Source organism: Oreochromis aureus, linkage group 13 (genome assembly GCF_013358895.1).
Source record: "Oreochromis aureus strain Israel breed Guangdong linkage group 13, ZZ_aureus, whole genome shotgun sequence".
In the NCBI taxonomy this organism is placed as follows: Eukaryota; Metazoa; Chordata; class Actinopteri; order Cichliformes; family Cichlidae; genus Oreochromis; species Oreochromis aureus.
In genome coordinates, this window is record NC_052954.1 from 33,123,145 (window position 1) to 33,149,653 (window position 26,509).

Genomic DNA, 26,509 nt, shown 5'->3' on the forward strand with positions numbered 1-26,509 from the left:
ACTATGGCCATCTATTATATACAGTCTATGGTATAACCTGAATTAATTAATAACTGGGATTTCGTCACTGCACTTACTCGTGTTTATAATTAAGTTGTGAGAAATGTTGCCTTAAAAATGAGGAACAAACACAGTTTTTCTCTTTCTGTGGCAGGACACACACCTGCATGTGTCTGATCTGATTTCAGGCCGTTTCTTATTCTAACGCATAAACTCTGCAGTCACATCGCTCGCTCGGTCTGGCCAACCGAACAAAGTGAGTAGCGGCGTTGATCGCTACACACCGCGGCTCCGTGTGTGCATGTGTGTGTTGTGGGCCAATAGTCACTCAGTTACACAACTGCTTTCAGTTTCCGAGCCCTGCCTGCTCGCCTGGTGGTTCCCCGCCCACCGCTGCTCTCTGCTGCCTGCCTGCCTGCCTCTCTGCTGGGCGGACTGGGGCAGATCCGAGCCGACCAGTTCCGTGTTTCTCTGCTCACCCAGTTCACGGAGCAGACCGTACCGGAGGACCGGACAGCGTCACGGTGGACATTCCTGTCCAGCAGCGGCATCCGTAACTCCGGGGACGACGGGAAAGTGAGCGCGGAGGTGAGTAATGTCTTATTGCTGCTTATTATTTGTGCGCGGACGGAGAATCCATCAGCCGCCGTCGGTCGCGTTACGTTTCAGCCAAACTTTGACGCTGCTGGCTGTCCCTCCCTCCCGCTTTCCCCTGCTCCCCCCTGCTCCCTCCCTCCCCACTAACGCAAAGTGCGTCGCGCGCACACATGCGGGGATCGCGGTATGTTCACGCAAATGTATGCGTGGCGCTCCTCGTTTAAAGGCCGTGACACGAATCGCCGCAACTTTTATCGTCGCTGCGATCCGCGCACCGTAGGTGTGCATTCGCCAAGCAGAAGCTGCGGCGTGCTCGCGCGGGCGCTCGCGCGTGCGTCACACGTCCCACTGTGTCGCTGCAATGTGCGCGTGTCGTCCATTGATGTTGTTTTGACAAATGTGACGTAGACCGTGACGCGCCTTAACGATGAGATAAGCAGATTCTGTGTGTGTGAATAAATAACGCTCGCGCGTCTTTGTGCGCGTGCGCGTGCTCCTAATCTCGTTGGGGGTATTTCTAAGCTGCGCACTTGAGATTTTTCTAGCAAAAAGCGAGACGCGCTGATGAGCGTGGAGTGGAGCACACGCTGTTTCCTCCGTGGACTTTGTCCGTGCCGCGAATGGGCTCCCTCAGTCCAGCACTGCACGCACACCTGACGTACAGCAGCACCTGAGCGTGCAGCCCGTGTGTCCGGGTTCCAAACTGAAGGAAGTGGCGTGAGGGTAAAGTGCACCCGGGATGAGGAGGAGTCACCGTCTTCCTAAACGTCATCCAGTCGTTTCTCTTTGCAGTTCTGACCCTGCAGCACAGCCCGCATGTAACATCGTGTGATACAGCCAGGTGTGTGCAGGTGGTGGGCCCAAAGTTTGCACTCAAACTCTCACTGCGTCCATCTTTGAGCCAAAGGTGAGATGGGCTCAGGTGTCAGCTTGGTCAGTAAGCTGCATCCATATCATCTATGCTTGTACACAAATAAAGCATAATTAGATGGTAAATGGACTGGTTCTTATATCACGCTTTTCTACTCTGAGCACAACAAGCACTATACACAACTTGTACATTCACCCATTTGCACAAGCACTTTTTTCTATGCTGTTTCTAAGAGCTTCCTATCTAACAGTCACGCTCCGATGGATGCATCGGAGAGCAACATGGGGTTAGTATCTTGCTCAAGGATATTTGGCATGCAGACGGGGATCAAACCACCAACCTTCCGGTTAGTAGGTGACCTGCTCTACCACCTGAGCTACAGCCACCCCACAGAGCAGTCAGTCACGATATTAAAACCAGCTGTTTAATCCTGTGCAGGTCCCACTAGTGCCGCCAAACAGCTCTGACCTGTCAGGACTCTCAACCTGGAGTTCTTTGGGACACGCGGGTTCTGGTGTGGGACCCTCACGAATGTTCTATTGACTATTGGATACGGAGTGGGAGTGTTTCAGTGCAAGGTTAGCTCATTGTCTTTGAGCAGCTTTTTTGCAGTGTGGGGCGGTGCTTGTGGTCCACGTGAGGCGAAGCAGGTGCTGCTGGATTGTTGTTGTTGACGTCCAACCTTGTACTGTAAAACAACAACAACAACAAAAGGATCAGTGAATGGTTTTATTAATGTGGCTGATCAGCATTTGCTTTCCAGCCACATTCATATGCCACATATCTCCTGTAATACCTCTAAATTGGCACAACCCCCCCCCCCCCTTCATCGAGTTATGTCTGAACTCAAATCATCACAACCTGAACATTATTATCTTCACCAAAAATAGTTTGAACTGACAGTTATATAGCAAACATCACAGGAAGAACAAGAGTGCTGGACATGGTAAATATCTACAGCCTCCCCACACAAAGCAAACAGTTTATGCAGTAATTTGTATGATAATTATTGTTTAATCGTATCCTGTTATCATAGTAATGGACAGGCTGTCGTGTGTTTAACGAGGGGAATGAATCTGACATGAAAATGCTGATTAATTTCACATCCAGAGAGATTTACCAGCCATTTACTGTAATCACAGCATGACACCCATCAGTTGTTTACAAAAGGGGGTATCCACAGTAAACATGAAACTTCAGAGTGGGTTTTGTGGTGACACCACATAACGATGATTAATATGCAGCTCGGTGTCTATATTTGAAGCAGGCAAGCCAAAATTCATCCAGATCCATCAAAAAGGGGATGGAATGGGGGCAAGTTGGAGAAGTTAGCTATTCATAGTCGGGGTAGTGCAGTAGAAATGGATGCATGTAGGTCAGAGCTGTCCTGCTGGGTGAATGATCACGTCACTGTTAGTTAATAATAATCACATTCATTATTAATTGTGCAAATACAAGATGGCAGCTAAACTAGAAGTTTGTGCTTTTCTTGTAAAGTCCCATGCTTGCATTTTAGCCTAACAGTTCTACTATCATAAGCTTTCTCATTTGGATATGCAAATTGGAACAAAATCTATCAAAAGAGCCAGATGTGAACCTATCCTCAACTGTAGACATGGTTTGGAAATGACTGGATATTGCTGACTGTCCCTCTTTCAGTCTACTGACTTAAAATAGTTTGTAATAAAGAAACAGCCATGTAGAGGCCAGCAGGTCACTCGAGGCTCCTTACATGGTGTTGTGCAAGGGAGAAACAACAGAAAACAGGAAACATTGATTAAAGATCCAGATGAGGCAGAAGAGCTCCACTCCAGGCTCTGTGGGTGTTTGAAAAGCAGCACCACATGAGCCTCATCGAAAGCTGGTTAGGGCAGAGAAGATGAGGGCCCAGAGTTAGAGTTAATCATTAGGCTAGCTTTCAGGTGGTAAGATCCGAATCATTATTGGTGATGACCCCAACCCGAGCCCTAACCCTATTTGTCCCATCAATGTCAAGCTTTGAGAATAACTTGAGAATCGTTACATACTATTCTTATTGCATACGGTTATGATCATCAGCAGTGATGACTTAAACCCCAGGGGTTATGGCAAAGTACAGAAGAAAGAAGAAACATTTCAAGGTTTATGGTTAGAGGTAGTTATAAAGGTTAAAGTGTGGGAATACTTAAGTTACTGCTTATACTGATATCTGTATGTACCCAAGGGTTATAATACTGATTTATGAACTTATCAGAAACTGTGACTTAATCGTGTTTTTCTGACTCGCATCTCGTTGAAGACCAATGAGAAATGACTCACAAGGACAAAAGTAAGGTGAAGCTATTAGTCCCATAAAACCAATTTAAGATTATTCACCTTTGGTGAGGTTTTTCGTTTTCACCACATTTTGAGTCACATTCTGAGTCACATGTTCCGTCAACAGTCAACACACAACAGGCTTACTCTTACACACTCAGCCCTAATAAAGTGGGGTTAGTTTACTGTATGGGGAACTTCGTAGCTACCAGATTAAAAAAACAAACAAAAAAACTTCACATTTTCTATAGAAGGAACTGAAAACAAGTGATGGCCGTTTCTCAAATGTCAGGTGTCATTTATGTCATGTGTCATAGATACTGAGCATTGTAAATTCTAAATACCAAATGAGGCAGACAGAGGAAACCAACAAAAGAAAAGTGTAAACAGACCCTCAAGGGCCAAAAACCACTTACACAGGGTTAACTGGAGGAGTAATGTGGTAGAACTGTATGTGGTGGCCTATTGTCAAGTGAACATAACCATCAAATAGAAAAAAGGAAATCTATTTTTCCTTTTGAATTTCTTCAAAACACAGGTTAGACCAAACCCCAACCCTCTGATGGGTGACAACCCAACTGGTTAAATTCACAGTTAGGAACTGTGTGTAGAATAACTGAAGGCTGATTTAAGGGCTAGCAACTAGCTTTCGCAGGGTGCTCAGATTGTTCCTTTCATACATCGTTTTATTGTGTTTGTGCAGGTTCTCAGTCATCCAGGTCTTTAGTAGTGTTGAGCACTTGAAATGAAGATGAAGGCAGCATCGCTTCTCTTTTGTTTGTGAAGATGGAATGACTCTTGGATGAGAGGTAGAACGTCTTCACAAACCAGAAAGAAGTCCAGCTGCTTTTATTTCAACCGCTTTAGATATTGTGTTGTATCTTGTGTGAAGATTTGTCCTTTGAAAGTATTTAATTTAGCTTATTTTAATATTATCTTTATTTTGTTTAGAATTTTTGAAGATGTCTGTTAAAGCCATCAAACTCTTTCGTATTACGATGTATATGGGTGGAGATTTGTGGAAAAGTTTACAGCACTAAAACTGTTCTTCTTCTTCTTTTAGACTGTCCTAAAGTAAATCCAGTTTGTAAGCAGAGCTCCACTGTCCCATCCGTTGCAGGACTGCTGGTTCTTGAGGTCTCTGAAGGTCCTTTTTCATGATTCTGACTGCATAATCGGGCTCGCTGTCCTTCTGCAGATTGAATTTGCACGATTTAAAAAAGGTGCCTAAAACTTTTGCGCAGCACTATTTTCAAATCCATCGATACAGTTCCCTCAACATTAATTTTTGTTTTTGATTTTCTTTAGGTTACTTCATCATGACTTAAAGGATCACTACGCTGTCCCGTGTCAAGAGTAAAGACCACCAACGTTGAACGAGCTGATGATGCAAAAGACTCTGAACTCTCTGTAGCTCACCTGTGTAGCTCCATGGATTAAAAAGGTCCCTTTACCAGAGTCAGGGAGGAAGACGTGACGGCCGCTCTGTGGGAGTTCTGTGCCTGATCACATAATCTGGACGAGCTTTTTGTATTTTCTGTTCATTTGGAGTAATATGGTTCATTGAAGATGGAATAAAATATCAGTGGGAGTTATTCCTAAACAAGGACTGACTGCAAAATTCAAGAATGGAGCAGGATTTTACACAGTAGGATCTCATATCTCATATCAGTTGTGGATGGTGTAGGTACCTCGTAGGTACTACCCTGGACACGGTGGATTTTACACACAATTCATCTAAAAACATCTGAAGTGCAGCAGGCAGTATTTGTCTGTAACTGGAAAAGGCTTCCTTTTTCTCACTGTTGCGAATGGACGTCTGAGCCTTCTAAAGCTAGAAGGGGATATTTTCCATCTTCTGTTTGGTGTCTCACAACAGGGAAAGCCCTCCAAACATGTCCGGTACGGGAAGGAAGCACTTGGTCAGAGACTTTAACCATTTCATCACCTGCTACCTGTGTCGAGGTTACCTGATTAAACCGACCACGGTCACCGAGTGCCTGCACACATGTGAGTTAAAATAACACACAGCAACACACAGAGGTGACAGTAGGGGTAAAAATCCATCAAGGTAGTGGGACCAAACCCAGACCGATCTAAGCTTACACGTAACCCTGACCAAACTTTAAAGAGCCGTAAAGTAAAAATATCCCAGCTGTGATAGACCGCAGGGCTCAGTCAAAGTACAGCTGCTGTGTATGACAGGTGACTCTTTTTTTGTCAGCACACCTGTGTGAAATGAAGAAAAGTACGTTTGCTCACATCAGTGGTAAGTAAGTTACCACTGATGTGAGCAAATGTACCGAGCTGCAAGTGTTGAATGAACTTAGAGCAGAGACTCCTACAGACAGCTAGAAGCTTCGAACACAGTGTCACTTCCTGCTGTTCTTGTTTTTCAAACCCAGAATTACAGCTACCATTGTTCCAGTAAAATTCTACTTTGACAGACTATTTGAAGTGGATGTGAAATTGTAGAGCAAGGTGAATAAGGCAAATGAGCTGTGAAGCATTGGAACCAATGTCAGCGCTAAAATGCTGACAAAGTCTGAAGTTAAAACTGCAGCATTTCCACGTATCGAACAGTTTTTTCATAGAGAGATTTGGAGGCTTCCCCTTTTTCAACATGAGACTAGTTCGGGCGGTTTGAGAGTGTGCAGCAGATCGTGACAACCTGGTAATAGTCAGTGGCTTAGCAAGCTGAAATACCAGCTCGAAACAAAGCAAGCTAACATGCTGCCAAAAAACCCTCAATGATAAGGCAAAATGATGGTTTCACCGATGAACAGCTCATTTCTCTGCCCCTCTCTCTTATTCTGAATGACTTTTTAAAAGATGGGTTTAACTGCCTTAACCTAGAGGAGAAGCTCATTTTGAATATATTTGTTCTGCAGTCTGTAAGAGCTGTATTGTGCAGCACTTTGAGGAGAGCAACGACTGTCCTAAATGTGGCATTCAAGTCCATGAGACCAACCCACTCGAGATGCTCAGGTAACTTTGGCTACATAACATGTTTTTCTTCTCTCACTTTATCTGTTTTTTTTATTCCTGTCATTGGCATGTTGGACACTTTTGGGCTCTCTTTGTATTTCTTTTTATTTCATCTTGAAAGAGCTGCAAAGTTTTGTAAACGACAGTTTTAAGAGTTTGATTCTCCTCTGAACTTCTTGTTGTGTTTCCATTATTCGATTGTACTTTTCTTCATTTTGCTTTTGTGTGTATTTCAACACCTCGAGCTACTGATTTTCTCTTTTCTATTCTCTCCTTTGGATGCTTTTATTCCTGCTTGACCTCACCTGATCGCTCCCTTCACTTCCACCACTTAACTTCTATTGCCTACTTTAATTTCTTGTTATCCCCCAATGCATCATCCCGTCCACCTCCTTCTCACTGTCATATTCTCAGGTTAGACAACACCCTGGAGGAGATCATTTTCAAGCTGGTGCCCGGACTCAGAGAAAGTGAGTTTGCCAGATGGTTTCATCAATCTGTCGCCTCAGTTTGCAGTCGGTGTTAAATTATGTGACTATTCATGGGAGGTCGGGAAAAGAATTTACAGCACTCCAATCACATAAATCATTGGAAGACTAAGACTTGCAACCAGTTTTAATGAAATGCACAAATTGCCTCCAGCATGCACTCTAGCAAACATGTTGCTGCGTCTTGGTAGATTGAAAGCAGTTTAAAAAAGGAAAGAGTTACAGTACACCATCAGAATCGCTTCCAAAAGGCTAAAACTGTAACTTTTCAGAATTTAATTTGCAGCAGCAATTATCGCTGTTATTATTTTAGACATATCTTGCATACTTTTTTCCCCCTTTCTGTTTGTTTTTGCTCTACTACACATTCTCTTCAGTCTGTAAACATGTTCATTTCTGCTTTAAAGTTGGACATTTTTGACCTAAGGTTCAATTTTACGGCCAGTCGCATGTGGACATTTTTGAAAAGTGCAGTTGGTACAGCGACTTGTTGGTAAGACTGTTCTCAATAAAGTCTCAGTAATTATCAAGACCCTAGCTGGCACCTGCAGCAAAGCTCTAGTAACGGTGCAGTACACCTGGTAACCAACAACAGTCTGAGAGTGATCAAACTTAACCAAGCTTCTAGCAACTTTTTAGTTTTATCCAGTCACCATGTATGGGGAAATTGTCCACACACTTTTATGGCTCCTCCATAAAAGCCAGAACCAACACTAGACCCTACTGAGATCTACTGCTTCTTATTCCCATTAACACTCAAGAGAGTCACCATCAGTTAGTTTACTACCTTCACAAGAAGTCCTGAATACTGTTCTGCAGTTCAGCTAACCTTTGATCTTCTTTGAAGATTGAAGCATGCTGCTGCTGACATCAGTAAAGGATTCATTTGTCAGCATCACATTATTTCAAGAGAGGTGGAAGCTCAAACGTTTAAAACTAGATGAAGATGTACAGCCTTCTCTCTGTGGCAAGGCCAACGGGAAGCCAAGTCAACATGTCTAACTAAAGTGGTGATGGCACTATAATTTTATTGCTCCATAACTTCACCTCAGCTGATAAAGCACTCTGGCAGCAGAACGATGGAACAAATGTCATATATTTTTGTAGCTTTCGGGCCTCTCGGCCAAATGGTGTAAAAGTCAGCATCCTATGAATCCTCTCGTATGGTCTACAGAGAGAAGACTGTGGGCAGCAGACAAGGTTTTTGGTTTTTAGCTATCATGTAGATGGTGATGGTACAAGCACAGCATTGCTGTTCACAGTGAATAATAATGAGCTTTACTTTACAATGCAATTCTGTCCGGATGGTGAACCGCCCTGGAGGCATTAAGAGATTCTGAGTTTGAAGTCTCCAGGCCCACTGAGTTCTTAAATGTGCAACAAAGACAGGAAGAGGACAAGAGTTTTGTTGTCCCTGTTGCTAGTAAGCTGGAAATCATGCATGGAAATTCTACTTGACATAAAAAATCCCAGAGGTCACAAAGAGCATCGAGACTTAGTGATACAATGTAAAACACAAGTGAAGTTTGCCAGTGTCTCCAATTATGCTACCTGCTCTTCACCCTGGTGGCCCGAGTGCATTGTCTGGCTAATGTTAAGAATGCTCAGCAGACATCAAAGCAGATCTGGATCTGCTGGATCTGGATTTAAACCAGATGCAGCAAAACTGGTTTGTTGGCCTGCGTAAAAAATGAAGGTGTCATGTCAGATCAAGAGGCCACAAATGGGCTGTCAAAAGGGAATTAGAAGAAGACTTCCAGGCTGTTTTGAGGAGATATGAATATGAGGGTGCCTTTAAATTTTGGTGATAACACAAGTAAAGCAACAGTGACCACTGTCTGGTACCAGGTGGCCCGGGTTCAACTCCCGGTGTGGGAAGAGCCAATATAGCAAATTGTCCTTTATGAAGAGTGTTTGTCATATTAGAATACACTTCAATTGAGTGATAAAATGGCCCTTTGAGGCTGAAAGATAACTTTAATTATAGCAGTTATGAGCATATCACAGCAGGGCTCGGTTTGATGTGTCCAGGAGAAATGCGGAGACTTAAAATAAATACATTCCCAGCTTTTCTTCTCTCTAGCAGCTTTAAAATTGGTGCAAGTGGCTCATTTTCTCTTATGGCAAGGCAGCATATTGACCTTTTTCACAGCAGGCGTTCTGACATGTCAAAGCATGCATAGAAAAGAGGCTGCATTGTTTTTTGGAGGAGGTCCTTGTATCACTGGAATGGCTGGAATAACCAATCCATTGTTATTGTTATTAATTACACCCGCTTTTCCTGCTGTTAAAGGCCAAACTGTCTGCTATGAAAAGCTTTTATTGTGTGAGTAAAATAGTTTTGTAAGCTTAGTTAAACTCCTCGTAATGGCTTGTAGAAGAGCTTCAGTGAATCAGTTTTATGAAAAACAAAAGTCTAAATTCAGTACAGAAGAAATGTAGCTGTTTGATCCCAGACTCTTAACACAGCATAGACACAGAATTCAGTAATCGCGATGGCAAACACAGTATTAGAATCACCCGTCCTCCTCTGATTGATTTGGTCTCTATGATTGCTTCATACTTCATACTACTTTTATCTGTTTTTTCCTGTCAATTAGAAGAGGAACAGCAAGAGCTCGAGTTCTGGAGGAAGAACCAGCCCAAAGAAAACGGCCAAGGTAAGCTGGCTTTATGTAACTAAGCAAGACCCAACAAAACCCTTTATATAGTAACAGTAACACTTCATAATAAGGCCCGCGACCAGGGCTGTAATTCCCCTGTAATTAAATTAATTTTATTAATAATTTGAATGCAGTTATACAAATACATAAAGTAGGCACACTAGAATAATGCGGTAACAGTTTTTTTTATTTACATCTTTATTTCATTAAATATAAATATTGAAAACTACAGTGTGCGTATGATGTCAGATTGGGAAATTTTGTTTGTTTTTACACAAAATTACAAACTACTTAAAATTACTCATGTGTTACATAAAATGACACATTACTTCAAACTACTTACACACGTGACTTGAATTGACTTACCGTATAATTATTTCTACCCCCTTATTGAACTGTACCTACCTGTAAGTATTTGTAGGTAAATATAGTTACGCTGTCATTTCAAATAAACCACATTAGAATTCCATTAAATTACAGGAGATTTCCACTCTTACTTGCAAGCTGTGTCACAGATTTTTCACCTCGTGTATTAGAGTGGGTGGAGATGACTGAAATAGGCACACTGTCATATGCAGTGTAAAGAATTTGCCATGTAGGGGGACGAGTGGCTGCGTCGTCTCTGTGCCTCTCACACCTTTTCTTTAAAACTGGCAAAAAGGAAAAAAAAACATGCCATGGAGGAAGGAAGCCAGTTGTGGTTGTTGCATCTTACTCAGAATGTCTGTCTGCTTGCTTTCATTATTAGAAAAGAAGCTCTATAAGAAGGGGGGAATTTTTTATCAAGTTTTGATACATCAGCAGGGAATTTTCTTGTCAGACTTCGTACCCCCCTTTACCACATTTTTCAGTGCAAACAGAGCTCGTGTTTACACAGACATTGACCAATGCACCAATGCATCAGGTTCAAGTTACAGAGAAACAATGTAACAAGTAATAATAGCTGGAACAGTTGAAAACAGATCAAAGGCTAGACTTGAATATTGTTGTTGATCGTCTGTAAAATTGAGGCTGGCCCAGAGTTTTGGCGATGCAGCTTATCCACAACAAACATCCTTAACCTGCCTGTAGAAAACCTGAGGTGTCCACGGCTCGGGGTCCCCGATGCTGGAGGCGACGCTGGTGATGGTGGAGGCAATGAGGCGGACGGTGCCGGCGATGACGACTATCACAGGAGTGACCCACAGATCGCAATCTGCCTGGACTGCTTACGCAACACAGGACAGTCGGGGGAGAGCACAGTCACGGTGTGTGTTATTTTACATATAACGTTTAATTAAGAAGTATTAAATACTTGTACACGCATTGAAACACATTATTTCCTTCTTTTGGTTCTCTCTATGAGGTAAAAGAGTATTCCATTTCTTTGCTGCTGTATGGGTTGGTAATTGTTTCCAAACTTCACGGGTGGTTGGTGCATAATCCCCTGTAAAGATGTAATTGTGTTTTCATGTCTTTTCCTTTAAAAACCTGCAATTATGCCTCATTAAATCAGTGTGTAAGAGAGTTTTTCTCTCATCCAATTAGGATTTGATGAAGAGGTTCATCCGCTGCTCCAGTAGAGTCACCGTGGGAACAATTAAGAAGTTTCTCAGTCTTAAACTAAAGCTGCCGAGTTCCTACGAGGTATGGAGCACACTCTGTCCTCCTGTTTTCATTCATTAAAATATGTGTGTCACGATTCAAAGGCATGTTTTTCTTTACTTAACTACACAAATTCAGAGTTATCTTTCAAGTTTTCGGTTAATCGGTAGGATTACCTTCGTGGGGCTTGATTGTTGGATGTCGAGCAGTGATGGTCATAAAGCTCTGCAGCTCTGCCCATAAAAGGCAAAAATCATACTTGAGTTTGACTGGTCTCCCCTTCAGGGTCATCTCCCCGTGCACTTCTGGAGCTCCTTCAGCACTCCTGCAAGTGCTCAGTCCCATACCGACCACCTGCACTTGAGTTTCTGAGCTTTCACCATAGATCTCAAACAGAGAGCAAAGAAACGTTATAGTGGCAAACTGACACTTTTAGAGCCTTAATTTGGCTTCCTGGAAAAAAAGAAATGAAATCATGGGTTTTTTTCTTTATGGCCAGAGTTGCAAAAATCACTCCACTTTGAATATTTGCAGGGTTCCCCTGACTTCATAATGTAATGAAGTTACTTTCTTCACTACTTTGGGAGGGCTGACTAGAGTGTAGGCAACTCTTTATCTAAGGCAACCTTTTAGGGGATGTCTGTCCTAACTGTACCTCACATTATTACTTTGCTCAAACAGTCTTCACACACATTTTCATTTTTTCTTTTTACACATAAACACAAGAGTTACCACAAAAATGGCTTCCCTCTGAGAGACTAGGGTCCACTCTTTGGGTCTGTGGTACATAGAGTCATGGGTGTCTTCTTGTCAGCCCACTGTAATTCAAAGAAATGCTGAAGCGCGGTGCTTTCCGGCCACATCACAGATCTGTTTCAGTTAAGAACTACTACAGTTCTACTACAGTTAGTGGACCTGATGGTACAGGTGTTGTCACACATTCAGGGTGTGAAGTCTGACTGTCAGAGGCTGACTGTCTCTGACGAGGATCTGCTGGAGGTTTCTTCCTGTTAAAAGGGCGTTTTTCCTTCCCTCTGTCACCAAAGCTCTTGCTCATAGGGGGTTATCTGATTGTTGAGGTTTTCTCTGTATTGATGTAGGGTCTACCTTAAAATAAAAAGCACCTTGAGGCGACTGTTGTTGTGATTCGGTACTGTATAAAAAATGCAGTGCAGGCACAAAAGTTTAAGTTGCAACATGCTGAAATTCCATTGTATAAAAAGGAAAATGATGCATGTATTTGGTAGCATAACTCTGACTTGTTTAACCAACAGCTGCACTGTGTTACATATTAAGTGCAAAATGCTGGAGAGTTCAGTTCAACATAATAAAGATTTACTGGATTGCATTAAAATAGCAGAGAACCAGCATGTGGTCAAATACAAAGCCAAACTCTGACCAGGTTAACAGTTTGTACAAAGTCAGATGCTCATTAATATTCCATGCAAGCTATGCTATCATCTGCCAGCTTTAGCAAAGGATTAAGAAACTGTTAGCTTCCACATTTGGAGCAGGCCGAGCTAAAAGTGGTATCACACACTCACACTCTCATTCACACACTCACATATTCAGAGAAGCCTCCCACTCATCACCACAGTGAACTTCCCCTCTCCTTTCATCTCTCGTAGAAGTGAGAGCTCAGCTTTTGTTTTCGTTCGTCACCTTCTCTGTCTGGGAGGCAGCTTTTGGCAAAACTTTGTGACTGCGACTGCTTCGTTAAAAGCTGTTTGTGTTGGTTTTGGACTTGTCAAAGTGTCCTTCTTATAGATTTTCCTTCCTGTGTTTGCAGCTGGATGTTCTGTGTAACGGAGAGATCATGGGCAGAGATCACACTCTCGAGTTCATCTACATGACCCGATGGAGGCTACATGGAGAGAATGTAAGGCTGTCACGTTCACTTCCTGTTCATGTGTGAGTGTTTGCATCCTCGTGTGTAGATGCATGGCTGCAGGAAATGTTTGTGTGCATGCATGTGTCTGTGAATCTTATGCATTCATGCAGTTTAGTGGAAGCATGCGGTCCTGGTTGAATGACTTTCATATTCAGTGTGAAATGCTTTTCCAAAGGAGCATTTCTATTCAGAGAATGTGTCAGATTGTGAAAAAGGAAACTCGAGACTTTTTGCAACATAAATTTGTGGTTTTAGTACAAAATGCTGATGTTCAAGAGACGCTGGGCTTAAATGAATGATTCGCCTCTCATGTAACATTTCAACATTTCATCTTTACCTCAGTTTGCTAAAGTTGAACCACGTCCACCTGCCCTTAGAGGCTCGGGTTTACTCTGCATCCTGTTTGGTTTTGTTAAGGTCACATTGCAAAGTGAAGTCAGTCTTATCTGCATGTTTAACAGATGCTTAGTAATGACAGTCAAAACAGGAAAAGCATTACTGATGTTAAAAGAGATTCTGTGCATCACATTTATTTTGTGCATAAGAAGGTATATTTCTTCTTTACAGCCTTTTTTACATCTACAAGAGGAGACAGTGGGGTTGTTTTTAGGTCACGTTCTTACCACCAGGATGTCAGAGACCTCTATGGTTAGGGCTTACGCTATTTTGACCGACGGGCACGCCAAAATGCAGCTCTTATAACAGAAGGCATGCAAAATGACATGACTTGTATAATGTCGGTAACACAGGTAACATTATCTGCTTTCTGAAATTTGGCTTATTTAACATGTGGCTAAAAGCCATAATTCGCTTATATAATAAATGCTGGATTGATTTGATTAGATGTAAACAGCGCAGTGTCAAAGGAAAAGCTTTGTGTGAGTTTAGATCCACTAAAAGACATTAGAGTTGATTTGTGGTTCTGCATAGTTCCCAGGTGAATATTGCTGAAAAAAGGCAGATTAGCTCTGTGAGGCAAACCCTCTAATGTTTTGGAGAAAGACAAAAAGGAAGGAAAGAAGTTTCTGATGTGTGGTCAGTGAGGATCATTATTTTCTTTGTTGCCAAGACTTGGAAGAAGAATTTCATAAAAACAAAATTTATACTGTGCAAAAGTTTTAGGCAAGTGAGAAAAACGTGTTAATCATTTATTTTCATCAATCAACAGAATGCAGTAAAAGAACAAAAGAGAAATCTAAATCACATCAATACTTGGTGGGACCACCCTTTGCCTTCTTCTAGGTACACACACACAGTTTTTGAAGGAACTCGGCTGGTAGGTTGTTCCAAACATCTCAGAGCACTAAGCACAGATCTCCTGTGGATGCAGGCTTCCTCACATCCTTCTGTCTCTTCATGTAATCCCAGACACACTCCATGATGTTGAGATCAGGGCTCTGTGGGGGCCGGACCATCACTTCCAGTTCGTCTTGTTCTTCTTTAGGCTGAAGATAGTTCTTACTGACTTTGGTTGTGTGTTTGGGGTCATTGTCCTGCTGCAGAACACATTTGGGGACAAAAACAATCATTTATATTTCTGAAAGCTTTCTTACAGCATTTTTCACACCTGCCTAAAACTTTTGCACAGTCCTGTATATTCTTATTGCCACAGGTTATGGTTAGAGGTGCATGTAACAAGTAACATGAAGCAGAAATAGATGGTGATTTCCAAAAGTAAATCTTATTATTATACCGGGCTTAACATAAATATGTTCAGCAAAGTTACAGGAAATGTAAAAAATCTAGTTTTAAGGCCTTTATTTTATTGATTTTTTGACTATTCAGTCTGAAAATAGGAACCCTTTAAAATGCTCCCAAAAATTGCCGATGTCATGATGTACATTAACTGACACACACACACACACACACACACACACACACAGAGCAGACTTGTCACTCTGAAACGTGCTGGTACTCTCAGCCTTGGGCTTCAGGGTCATCAGTCCTCTGACGGTTCAGCGGGCCAGTGTGTCTGTCATTGATCTACAGTAATTGTGCTGACTTGTGCATGAGTGGCTGTTTATCTGTTTGCACGGGTGAGTATTTGCGTGAACTTTTACTGCTACTGAAAGCTCCTGTCCATTTCTGGATGGTGACTAAGGAGTGCAAGCAGCTGGCACAGCAAGACGCTTCAGATACCAGGTCAGGTGGAACTGAGAAGGAAAGGCAGCAGGAAGGAAGTCAGTATGAAATGACAAACTTATTAAGCGTGTAGCTTTTCAGCTCCAGCTGCGCCCCAGTGTCATCATGTCCTCTACAAAGTCCGCCTGCCGCTGAGCTAAAATGTCTTTTTTGGATCCGTTTCACTGACTAGTCAGAGAGGACGGAAAAGAAAACAGAATTATTTCTCCTCCTCGTTATATAATCGTGTCGCGCTGTGACCGGAAAGCTACGCAGGCCAAAGTTGCATTGAGTCAACTTTAAATGAATCCCAGCAGAATTCGGATCCAGTTTAAACTCAGGACATGCCAACCCTGAGGAAGAGGAAGATGGCGCCTCTGCTGCTTTATTTTCCAGCAACGCAGCTTTTTTGAACCTATTAATCCAGCTTGATTGGACATCCGTCGTCTTTACTAATGTTAAACAGACTGTTTTATTGTGCACAGATTGTCAGAATTGTAGGTCACGTCTTTTTCCATCTGGGCCTTTTTCCCATATGGCGAATTTTCTGCACAGATTATGAACACATGTTATTACAGGATTTAGGACAATTAAACATTAAAAGAGTGCTACTTTGGAGAGTGCAAGTAGAACAAAAAAGATTTTTCTGTTACATAAACTTTTACTGAAAACATCTTGAAACCACAGATAAGAGCGAGGATACTTAATCTGTTCAGTCAGTCCTGTTCCAGTACTTATTTACCAGTCATCACAAAGCACTTGGTATTCTCCCCTCTGTCTCCACTGTGAGTCTCTGTGTGGTAAAATGTGGCCTCGGTGATACAGGAACTGCCACAAAGGTGGTTTTGAGTACTTTGGCAGGACTCGTTTCACAACTCATTCTCACGATACTTGATGAGGCAGCTAAAGGGAGCAGCCAAAAGAAGAAAAAGTTCATGCTCATGGATGTGAAGTTCTCTCTCACTTACCTGAACACGGTTTTTCATCATATTGCTTTGATATTTATTGATTTGTGTCGAAGTGTGATAAAGTCTGAATGTTGTGATAAAGTCTGGATGTAGAGGCACGAGGACTTTGCCAGCAGCATAAATTATTTCTCCAATTAACTTTTTTTTATTTCCTTCTTACTAAACCCACTCTGTCAGGTTTAGGCAGTAAAATCACTTGGAAGGATTAGAAAAAGATCACAGCTTGGTTAAAATACAACAGTCGCCACGCTTTAAAAATGTCCACCTGCACGTAACGTTTCAGCAGTGAAAGATGGAGTCGTCAAAGCTTCAGTTTGATAGGTGTGTGCCTGAGATTAAAATGAAGGTCAAGAGCTAAGTGAATGTCGTCCATCCCATGAGTCCTGAGTAAAAGTGCTAGATGCAGTGGGACCAAGTGTGGATTTGACAGAGTTAATGGATCTGGAAAGCCAGTCCAAAGCAGGGAGACAGACGGAGCTGGAAGACAAGAGGCAGGCTGGTTGGTCCATGACAGAAGTCATGCACATGGAGAAATGAGTTAAAGTTTATATAAGGCACGGTGATGATGAGATGATGCCAGGGAAAAACCATCTCTGAATCGAGGAGGGGGACTAAGGGTACATCTTTTGCCATCTTACAATGCTGTGATTGCAGCCATTCCCCAACTCTATGTGAATGGGGCTCATGGCCATTGATCAGTGATTGTTGATCAATGGTGATGAGAATTTGCATAATTATGATGAAGGAACTGACCTCCCAGCCCATTGTTCCTTCAGTGGGCTGGTTTCAGTCATTATGCAAATGTACTGTTTATAAGGTTTGGGGAAACCTCCAGTCAGCTGAGACTGAAGAAGTCACCTGGATGAGTGACGAAACGTTTCTCCCTCTGAAAACGTCCAGATGAACAGAATCAACTTTTGGAGATTTACTTGGATGATTGAGCATGCATCAAGATGCTTTAAAGATTGATAAAACAAACACACAAACAGAGCAACGAGAGGCAAAGCAACTGTGGAAAAAGGAAGAGGACACGACTGCGGTTTAAATTCCCATAGACTTACCATCCATAAATACATATTTTAGGGAACAGACCAGGGAGAGCATAACATGGACCTCAGATGACTCAGTCGCAGTATCCCATCCTAGTAAGGACTGTGAAAACACGTGAGAACCAGGCTACGTGTCAGTTATCAGTTAGGTTGTTGTCACTGATCGTAGTTTAGTTCAAATAATGTTTTTCCTTCTTAAAATGTTTTTTTTTTTTATCAAATCACTTTTTGTCCTTTTTAGCTCAGCTTTAATCAGTGGTTTAATCAGACTATTTAATCTCTTTGAAAACATTTAGACGTGGAGCTCAAAATATTCCACAGTGAAATAAAACACTTTTGGTTTGGGGCTTGGAGTATCCCCAGAATACACACTGACTCCAGGTCAGTGATCAGAAATTGAAAGCATTCAAGCCAAATGTAAAAAGAAAACATGTTGAGGGAAAACCTCTCACATGACATCATGAGCCACATTTTCTATCTCACCTCCGCCCACTGGCCCGATGCTCCACAACAACAGACAGAAGTCTGTCCGTCAGAATTATTTATGCCCTCGCTGGTGAGTCATGAGGATAAACAGCCAGAAATTATTTTTGAATCCTGTTTGAACCCTGCCTGGTTAAGGAGAGGGATGACAGAGAGAGCGAGAAAGATGGATACAAAGCGCCAGAGTCGGGAATGGAGGCAGAAGTCGGACAGAAAAAAAGATACGAGCCATTCATCAGTCTCATCCTTCTGACAACTCTGCAGCTCGGCTTCATTTTCTCCCTCCGATTTAGAGGCCGGTCAGGATGGCTCCGCTCACACGGGAGCAAAGGAAAATCAATCTGTAACCTCCCGGGATGTCATTAAGTCAGAGCAGGAAACCGCTTTCTGACTGTGGTGACTTTTAAAAACAGAGGACTGAAAAACGTTTACGAAAAATACTCTTAATGTACACGCACTGATGTCTGTTATTAATGAATGGTATTTAATTATGTTGCTAAGCACTAAAATGTCTGCTTACTCTGGTTCATTTCTGTTTAAATGAGTCAGATTGGACTAAATGAAGGCACCAAGTCACACACTACTAATCAACGGCTAATCTTTATCCACAGCGCGTTATGAGGAATTAGAGTGCTTTATTAAAGGATTTTAAATCCATGAAAAGCAACTTACTAATCTAAAGCACTTTGCATATTTACCAATCTTAGAATCTTAAAGTTGGAAAAATATGTTAAACTGCACCTAAAAGTATCCAAAACTCATCTGTGGTGTACAATCGGCCAAGAATCAAAAATCAGTGTGTTGTGTCATGTGATCAAAGTTTAACAGTAGCAGAAGACGGGGCGAGGCAGATGGTGATGGCGAAGAACTGTCCACATAAAGTGTCCAACCAACAGACGTCCAGTCTCTGAGTCATGATGACTAAACAGAGCTGCTCCAGAGCTGGAATTTGGCTCGTGTTTTTCCTCTTCAGAGTTCAACTCAGATATTTAGAAAAAGTGTTTGCTGTTTTTTAAAATCGCAAAATGTGTTTCTGGGGTCGGGTAGAGTCACAAACTAAAGCTGCAACGCAGACGTTCCATCTCTCCTGCAATCAGTTCACCTTGTTAAAGCACATATACGTTTCGAGAGCTGGCACCGTGTGTGCAGAAGCAGGGAAGCATTTGGCCCGAACGATGGAACTCAACTCAAGTGTGAAACCCAAAACTTATTCCTCAAACATCTTCATGCATGTTTTCCGCATCCAGAAAAAGCTGAGCTTATTCACAGCCCCCACCCTTTGGACTCTAAAGAAAGTTTACAGCAGAAAGAAATCTGACTGCCTCGACTTTGTGTTGTTGTGGGACGATATTAACCGTCTGAGGTGACGGTGACGACCGAGCACTAACCGTAACTCCTATTCTGAGCAATCAGAGGATATGTCATCTTGTTTTCTTATGAAATTGTTCTCTAAAGTCTTGGAAAGAAGAAAATAGTCATTCTAACAAACACACATTAAAAGCTATTAACAAAAAAGAGTCAGTTTGGGCTTTCTCCAAGATATAGGGTTAGGGTTAGCACCTGTGATGCCTTAGACCTTAGATCAGAGGAGGCATCTGTACCAGAACAGCAGAGATAAGAACTTAATTTATCTCTTGGAAAAGTCTCTTACACCTAAAATAAAACTGCAAAGGCGCCCCACTGGGCAGTAGTGCAGAAATAAATCTCCTGGTATATTCAATTACAAGAAGGCATCGGATTAAAATGTCCTAAAAATAGACACAGCATTATTACTTACTATTTAATACACTGTCCATGTGGTACAGTGAGGAGCAACACACAGAAAAAACTGTAGTTTGATGGCAGCATTGTAGCAGCACATATCAGTTTTACCATGTATAGTTGCTTTGAATGTCATGATCCTAATCTGGGATGAAACTCTGCAGAGTGATTGGCTGACACATAAATCAAAGACTTTCTAAACGATTTTTAAAAAAACTTGTTGTTTCGTCCCATTTGAACCCACATTAGATGCAATTGTGAAGTTCACGAACCCAAAAAACAAAAACCATCCTAGACTGAAACTTGGTCATTTCCCACTTCAGGTCCAACTGGGCAAATATTCAGATTCCAATTATCAATATGATTTTTGATTTTAAAGATTATGAAAACAAAATACTCCCAATAAAACAATCATCTTTTGTTTCTTGCTGTTCTTGCTGTTACATACTGTACCTCCTCCATAAAAGATCTTCCACAAAGAATGATTATTAATGATTATTTTGCCTAATTGCCCAAACTTCTTTTACATCCACATGCAGCCTACTTTGATCTTATGTGGGCTGGACTGGAATATAAGGAAAAGAACTGCAGTTTCTCAGCATGTCTCAGTTTTTCTGCATGATAAAGAAATATTGCTGTAGTAAATGAAAAACATCTATCAGCACAACTCTTTAGGCTTCAATTGTAAGTAGTGCATGTATAAAAAGTAACAGAAATCTGTTACTCTGTTGTAGTAAGAATGGCCATGTGGAAGAGCTGTATTAGCAGGGAAACAAAAATACTGTAAAAAGTCCAAAATTTATGTCATCTTTCACATTTTCCAAAGCCATCTACTGGTCCAGGTTGGAGTCTTCGCCAGGTTGTCTTCGCCCCTGGGCCTTATGTTTGACACCCGTGGCCTAAGGTACAGGTGTCAAACTCCAGCCCTCGAAGGCCGGTGTCCTGAAACCTGCTGCGACACACCTGAATACAATTAGTAGCTCATTAGCAAGTAGCTCAATGGCAGTTCAGCCATTTGATTCATGTTACAGCAGCTCATGAGTGAATGAACATGGTGCAATAAAAGTACTTTCAGAAGTACATTTTCCAAACACTTACATTTACTTATATTTACTTGAGTAGTGTTGGGGCTTGCCACCTCAGCATGCAGTCAAGTCTTGGTAATGACCTACTAATTTTATTCAGGTGTGTTGCAGCAGGGACACGTGACAGTTTCAGGACACCGGCCCTCCAGGACTGGAGTTCGACACCTCTGGCTTAGGGTGATCACTGCCTCTGACAGTGGACACTCTGCTTGTCCTGTCAGAGTTAAGGTTGGGGTTGGGCTGGTTTAGGAAATCCCTGATGGAAAAGAGACACATTTTTAAGTTCTGTCATGGTGTCTATGCGAGTGAGTAATCAGGTTACAAAAAGATTTTAATATTTAGCAAAGCAAATGATTATTGCCATATATTCTGCTGACCTTAATTTGAAGGTCTGCAGTTTTCACTTTGTTTCCTGGAAGTTCAGCTCTGAGAACAGACCTTTGTGATCGGTGATGTGATACCTTCTCCAGTGTGTCCGAGCGCAGAATTTCAGTCTCAGGGGGGCAAATCTGATAAGCAGGACAGGTGTTTCCACTGAATGACCTTCATACGCTTCAGGGTGGTACGGTGGAACTCAGCTTTGACTGACCCCAGGTCTGAGTGTCAGCTTTACATTTACAGTCTTTGTCATGAATAAATATCAGTGTCAGTGTCAAACATCCATCTTTGGGTTAACAAGGTCTTATCCTTGATTCACACATGATATGGATCCTGGATATTGTCTGGTTTTTCATTCTGGTTGCATTCAGACACAATTATCTACAACAAGATAACATAAAATTATTACAGCTTTCTGTTAAATATGTTGTAAATATTAGGAATCTTCAGACATGCCATCAGCTTCAAGCACAATGTATGAAAATGAAGTGGGAGCTTCTCACTGGAGAAACCGTCTGAAAGCAATTTATCGATCAATATGTAGATTGATGGATTTATATTGTGATGATTTCATGATTAGCTGAGAAACCGGGCTGGAACAACCTTGCAGACTCAGCAGAGCGTATGTATTTCTGCAGTGTAATTAAACTGTATGGAGACAGAAATGCTGAGTGAAAGAGTGTCAGAGATGCAGAGGCACACTGACAGAGCTGTTAGATTGGCTTCAGTGTTCTTTTTTTTGAGGCATGATACAGCAAAATGCAGAGGGAGATGACAGTAGCTGCACTCTGCTGCACCAGCAGCCTCGAGCTGCCAGAAATAGGAGACAGACTCCAGAATCAGGAGACTCCCTCTTCGCTTTGCAGCTGCTCAGACACAAACACTTTTTCCTTTTTGAATGTTTCATGAAAAGGGTAGCTCACATCATCTGAAAGAGGCTGAAATGTATGTATCTGTCAGCACCGACAACTTTCTTATTTAACCTCAGTGATGGAGAGATAGCTGAGTGAGCACAGGGACCACAAGCCCATAAAGAGGCTGAGAGGTCAGCTTCCCTGAGGCCAGCTGGGATTAAAGCTGCAGAGATTGCTACTCGTTGATGCGTTTGCACATAGAGAACAAAACACTTTGGATCTTCTCTGCATATTTCACCGGTGGCATAGAAGTCCTGTCTGTCTGCTGCTGCAGTGATCTGAGTTGTAGTAAAATGTTGATGTTTTGAGGAGCTGCAGAACGACAACTTTTTCCCTCTAACAGGCCGATCAGTTCTCTTCATCACATCAGTTTCTTTGCCGGCGATGACAAGCCAACAGTTTTCATATAAAGTGTCTTAAGTTCGCCTATCAGGTGGGCACGCTCGTCATTTTTACCCCTCAGCCTGAAAGCCTCGGGGCGGGAGGTGGGGTGGCCCAAATTTGTCAGCGCGATAATTGATTTTCAAGTTGATACCACAGGTGCATCTATAAATAATCTCAGTGACCCCGACTTCAGGGTCAGAGGTCAAGTTTTCAGAAAATCTTGTGAATGTGATAACCCAAGAAGGAAGTCACCTAGGATTTTCAAATTCTGGGAGCTGGCCGTATTTTTTCATCAGTCATCAGTTTGCAGATATTTGAATATTTGAGTTCTCCTGTAACATCATGATGCAGTGTGTGTTTCAAACCACCTCTTATTTAATTCTTATTTAAGTGTGAAAGTATGTGTTATTGTTGTGACCGCTGTTCCTGCACCTTTTACAAAGCTCTGTAAAGGTGCGTTCACCAGATGAACCTGCACAAAGCAGCTCCTCGCAGCGCTGTTTCAGTATTTCTCCGATGATTCCTGTTCGTACCCACAGCAGCAGCAGTGTGGATCGTCCTCTGAAGCGTGCTTAAGTTTAGTGTAAAGAACAAACCATCGATCGTGTCTCTCTGAAACAGTTTCTCTTGTTTCTGTCTCCTTCAGACATATCCCATGGTTCTCGAGTACCGGCCACGCATCGACTTTGGCTGAACCACGAGTGCAAGAAGAGGACCACACACACACACACACACACACACACACACGCACACACACACGCACACACACGCACACACACACGCACACACACGCACACACACACACACACACACACACACACACACACACAAAGTCATCCATACAAAGCAAGCAAGACATTAAGAACATCTGCATTTCCAAGAATAAACTCCACACACACACACACACACACGCACGCACGCCAACCATATGCAGAGAAAGAAATGTATTTTTGTACAGCCAATGATGAAGTGCTTACGTTGTTATGTTAAAGAGCTTTTATGCTACATAGAATAATATATGCTATAATATATGATATTTTTAAATGTATGTCCCTGTGCCTAAAAGAGCTGTTCGGATCAGAAATGAAGTATGACCATATCTCCTCTTTGCCTGTCTAACTCTAACTGTAGATTAAATGTTGATTTTCTACTGCTGGCGGCTGTGTTTGTCTGAATCTGCGGTTTGATTGCTTCACTATCTCAGCTTGTGGTTAAAGAACAGTCAGCATGTGTGTACATATGGTTCATATGGAGCTGATACCGGGTATCACTAAGAGATCTTTGCTCAAACACAAGTATCAGCACCGAGTAAACTAATGACCTTTTAAGTTTAGCTCCGCCTCTCAATGGAAACCCTTTTTAAACGAACCTTTGTTGATCCGACAGAGAGATTCAGCGAGTGCACGGCTTATTTCTGGACTCAAATGCTTTTCACAAACACATTTTCATTAAAAAAAGGTTTGCAAGCATGACAAGGAAGTCGAGTAGAGCTCGCAACCTGCAACTCTGTTACCCACATGCAGTGGTGCTCTGTCACTCTGATTAAAAAAAACTGCATTAATATGGAAATGAACAATGGCCCTTTTTAATAAGATCTATTTGCTTTCACCACCACTGCTGCTGGTTTAACGGTACGCCGGCTCTGCAGTTGGATTTACATCTAAATTCAACTGAAACTACTATTTTTAAAGCTGTAAGGCTGCTTTATTTATCTTACTATAACACACACAAATTCCTCCTACATGATCAGGAGCTGAGCAGCCAAACTTGGCACACAGATGCATCCTGGGCCCTGGGAGGTTCACATATGTGCCAGGTGTTATAATCTTATAATATTTTCCAGCTATCGCCTTGTTTTTAGCAGTTATGAACCTATAACACCTCAGAAAAGCGTGGTATCATTCTAATTTCACCACAACTGCAAAACTTCAGTTAATAACTGAGGTATTATGATGCTATATGGTTGCCTGGCAACCACCTAACAGCAAACCAAAATGAACCTCTATGAAAGATGTCTTATTTGTTTAATTTCTGGACAAAAACATCTCAAGAAGTGCAATTCTACATGCCTAGCAACCACATAGCAACAAGCTAAAATTAACCATTTTCAGGATATAAAAACCATCTATCAGCCTTATTTTTTTATCTCCTTTATATGATTAAATATATCGATTTGCAAAAAGGACTAACCAAAAAGTACTGTAGATATGCTACTTTTAATTGATTTATTTGCACAAATCCAGGTAGGGTTCAAAGTGGCTTGCATAGCTGCTCTGTTTGAAAGGTCTTTTTCCCTTTCAGATCATCAATGTTTCATTTTGCTCTCAATTGTTGTTTTGCTTCTATAAATTCAGAAATGCAGGAACATCATGGTACTAATGTAATGAAAATATACCACATAGTTATTTAAACCTCACTTTAGTGGAGTTCTGTGGAAAAATATTTTAATTATTTACACTCAACAGACAGGTGTTAGCTACAGCTTCACCTTTAAGCTCAAATATGAAAAAACTGAGATCATCCTACAGGATGAGAGTGTGACAGGAAGGCGGACAGCTGCACCATCGCTTGTTTCAGAAGGATATTTAAGGTGGAACTACAGTGCTTTTCTGTCATGTATATTCTGTTTCAGCGGCCAGTGTCCATAACAAACATGGTGAAAATTTGAAATGAGATCACTGTAAGTAGAAGTGAATCGCATGAGCCAAAAGTTCAGGTTTCAGACTGCAGCAACCCTCTGAAGTCTTATGTTCTCATCTTAGCCCCAACACTGAAACCCAAGCCAGTGTTACAGAGACGAGCAAAAAGCACTTCCTGGAGGCAAAACCTGAATAACCACCGATGTGTGTTAGTTAGATTATTACAGTTCACATTGTTTTTGTCCAACAATTACAAAGACGTGGGGGAAGAAGTTAAAATGAGATAAATAACTCACACACCCTGATAGTGTAGCATTTGCTGTTTCTGACAGTTTGATGAAGAACCTTTATGACATCAAAGAGATTTGGCTAAAGGGTAAGGAACTAAAACTGCTTTGTTAGTTGGCTGTAATATGAGTGGACTACCCGAGTGGAGTCCAAGAATAAAATTATGGAATTCTGCTGGAAATGTGCCCAATAGTTCCCTTTAAAGTCTTAAAAAGACACTGAGAGCTGTTTGGGTTTAAATGCATTAGGATCTGACAGGCAGGAAGAACGAGACCAAACATCCCAGCAGAGCCTGAATGGAGAGAAGGAGCTTCTTCCTTGAACCTTTGATTCTTCCCTGGACTTAAAGGTTTTACACATTAAATCTATCATATTTGCTTTTTTTTGATAAGAGGGACATTTCTAAATTGCGAGCTAATCTTCTCCTCTGAACTAGAGAAATGACCAGGCCTAGATTGTTGCAATGCCCTTTTAACCAGATTATAAATGATCTCTGTCACGCCTCCAAGCAAAACAAAATTCATCACCCCTGTTTTATTCTCTTTGCATTGGCTCCGATTTTAGAATTCACTTTAAAATTCTCACACTTATCTCAGCTTCTTGTTAAACACACTGCTGCTCGCTGTCTTTGCTCACGAGCTCCAAATCTATCGGTTCACCACTCCGTTAAAAACTTTCAGTTTAATCAGACCGTCTGCAGACGTTCTTTTACTATTTCTTTTTTTAAATTTTTTCTGTTCTCTTTTAATAATGTCTTTTAATTGTTGTTATATCTGTATAAAGTGTATAAAGTTCTTTATAAATAAACTTTACTTACTTTGCAAGAATTGCAGGACTCAAGTCACCTACCGTGTTTGCATGTGACCTTTAAATACAGTGGTTTGGATAATCTCACCACACTGTTCGCTTTGACTACTTCTTGGCACATCTGCAGTCTCCACATAGACTCTGTACCTGCATCCAACTGAAGCTTGATCAGATGTGAGATGAACCAGTAGAATTGGGACTACTCGTGACTACAAACATAGATCAGAAAGCTCCTGGTGGTCTTACTGTTGCCTA

The 26,509-nt window shown here is 41.7% G+C and overlaps 1 protein-coding gene across 5 annotated transcripts; it reads left to right on the plus strand.

Annotated features, from left to right (window-relative positions):
- The first annotated feature begins 45 nt into the window (after positions 1-45).
- Positions 46-23,673, plus strand: LOC116331543 (polycomb group RING finger protein 5-B). 5 transcript variants are annotated; one of them, XM_039621846.1, is made up of 11 exons: positions 46-588; positions 4,827-4,986; positions 5,072-5,773; positions 6,655-6,751; positions 7,166-7,221; positions 9,840-9,899; positions 10,974-11,149; positions 11,430-11,528; positions 13,276-13,365; positions 23,167-23,250; positions 23,313-23,673. In XM_039621846.1, exons 3-10 carry the CDS (start codon positions 5,659-5,661, stop codon positions 23,212-23,214), a joined length of 741 nt encoding a protein of 246 aa, XP_039477780.1. In that variant the 5' UTR covers positions 46-588; positions 4,827-4,986; positions 5,072-5,658; the 3' UTR covers positions 23,215-23,250; positions 23,313-23,673. The 5 variants fall into 5 exon arrangements, with proteins under 5 accessions (XP_039477780.1, XP_031610126.1, XP_031610128.1 ...); XM_031754266.2 differs by having other exon boundaries at positions 49-588; positions 23,167-23,673; XM_031754268.2 differs by having other exon boundaries at positions 49-588; positions 4,884-4,986; positions 23,167-23,673.
- Positions 23,674-26,509: the final 2,836 nt, after the last annotated feature.

Coding starts and splice junctions, on each gene's coding strand:
- LOC116331543 (XM_039621846.1), top strand. CDS start 5,659: ATGTCCGGTACGGGAAGGAAGCACTTGGTCAGAGACTTTAACCATTTC. Junction 9,900..10,973: donor GCCCAAAGAAAACGGCCAAG/GTAAGCTGGCTT, acceptor ACCTGCCTGTAG/AAAACCTGAGGTGTCCACGG. Junction 13,366..23,166: donor GGAGGCTACATGGAGAGAAT/GTAAGGCTGTCA, acceptor TGTCTCCTTCAG/ACATATCCCATGGTTCTCGA.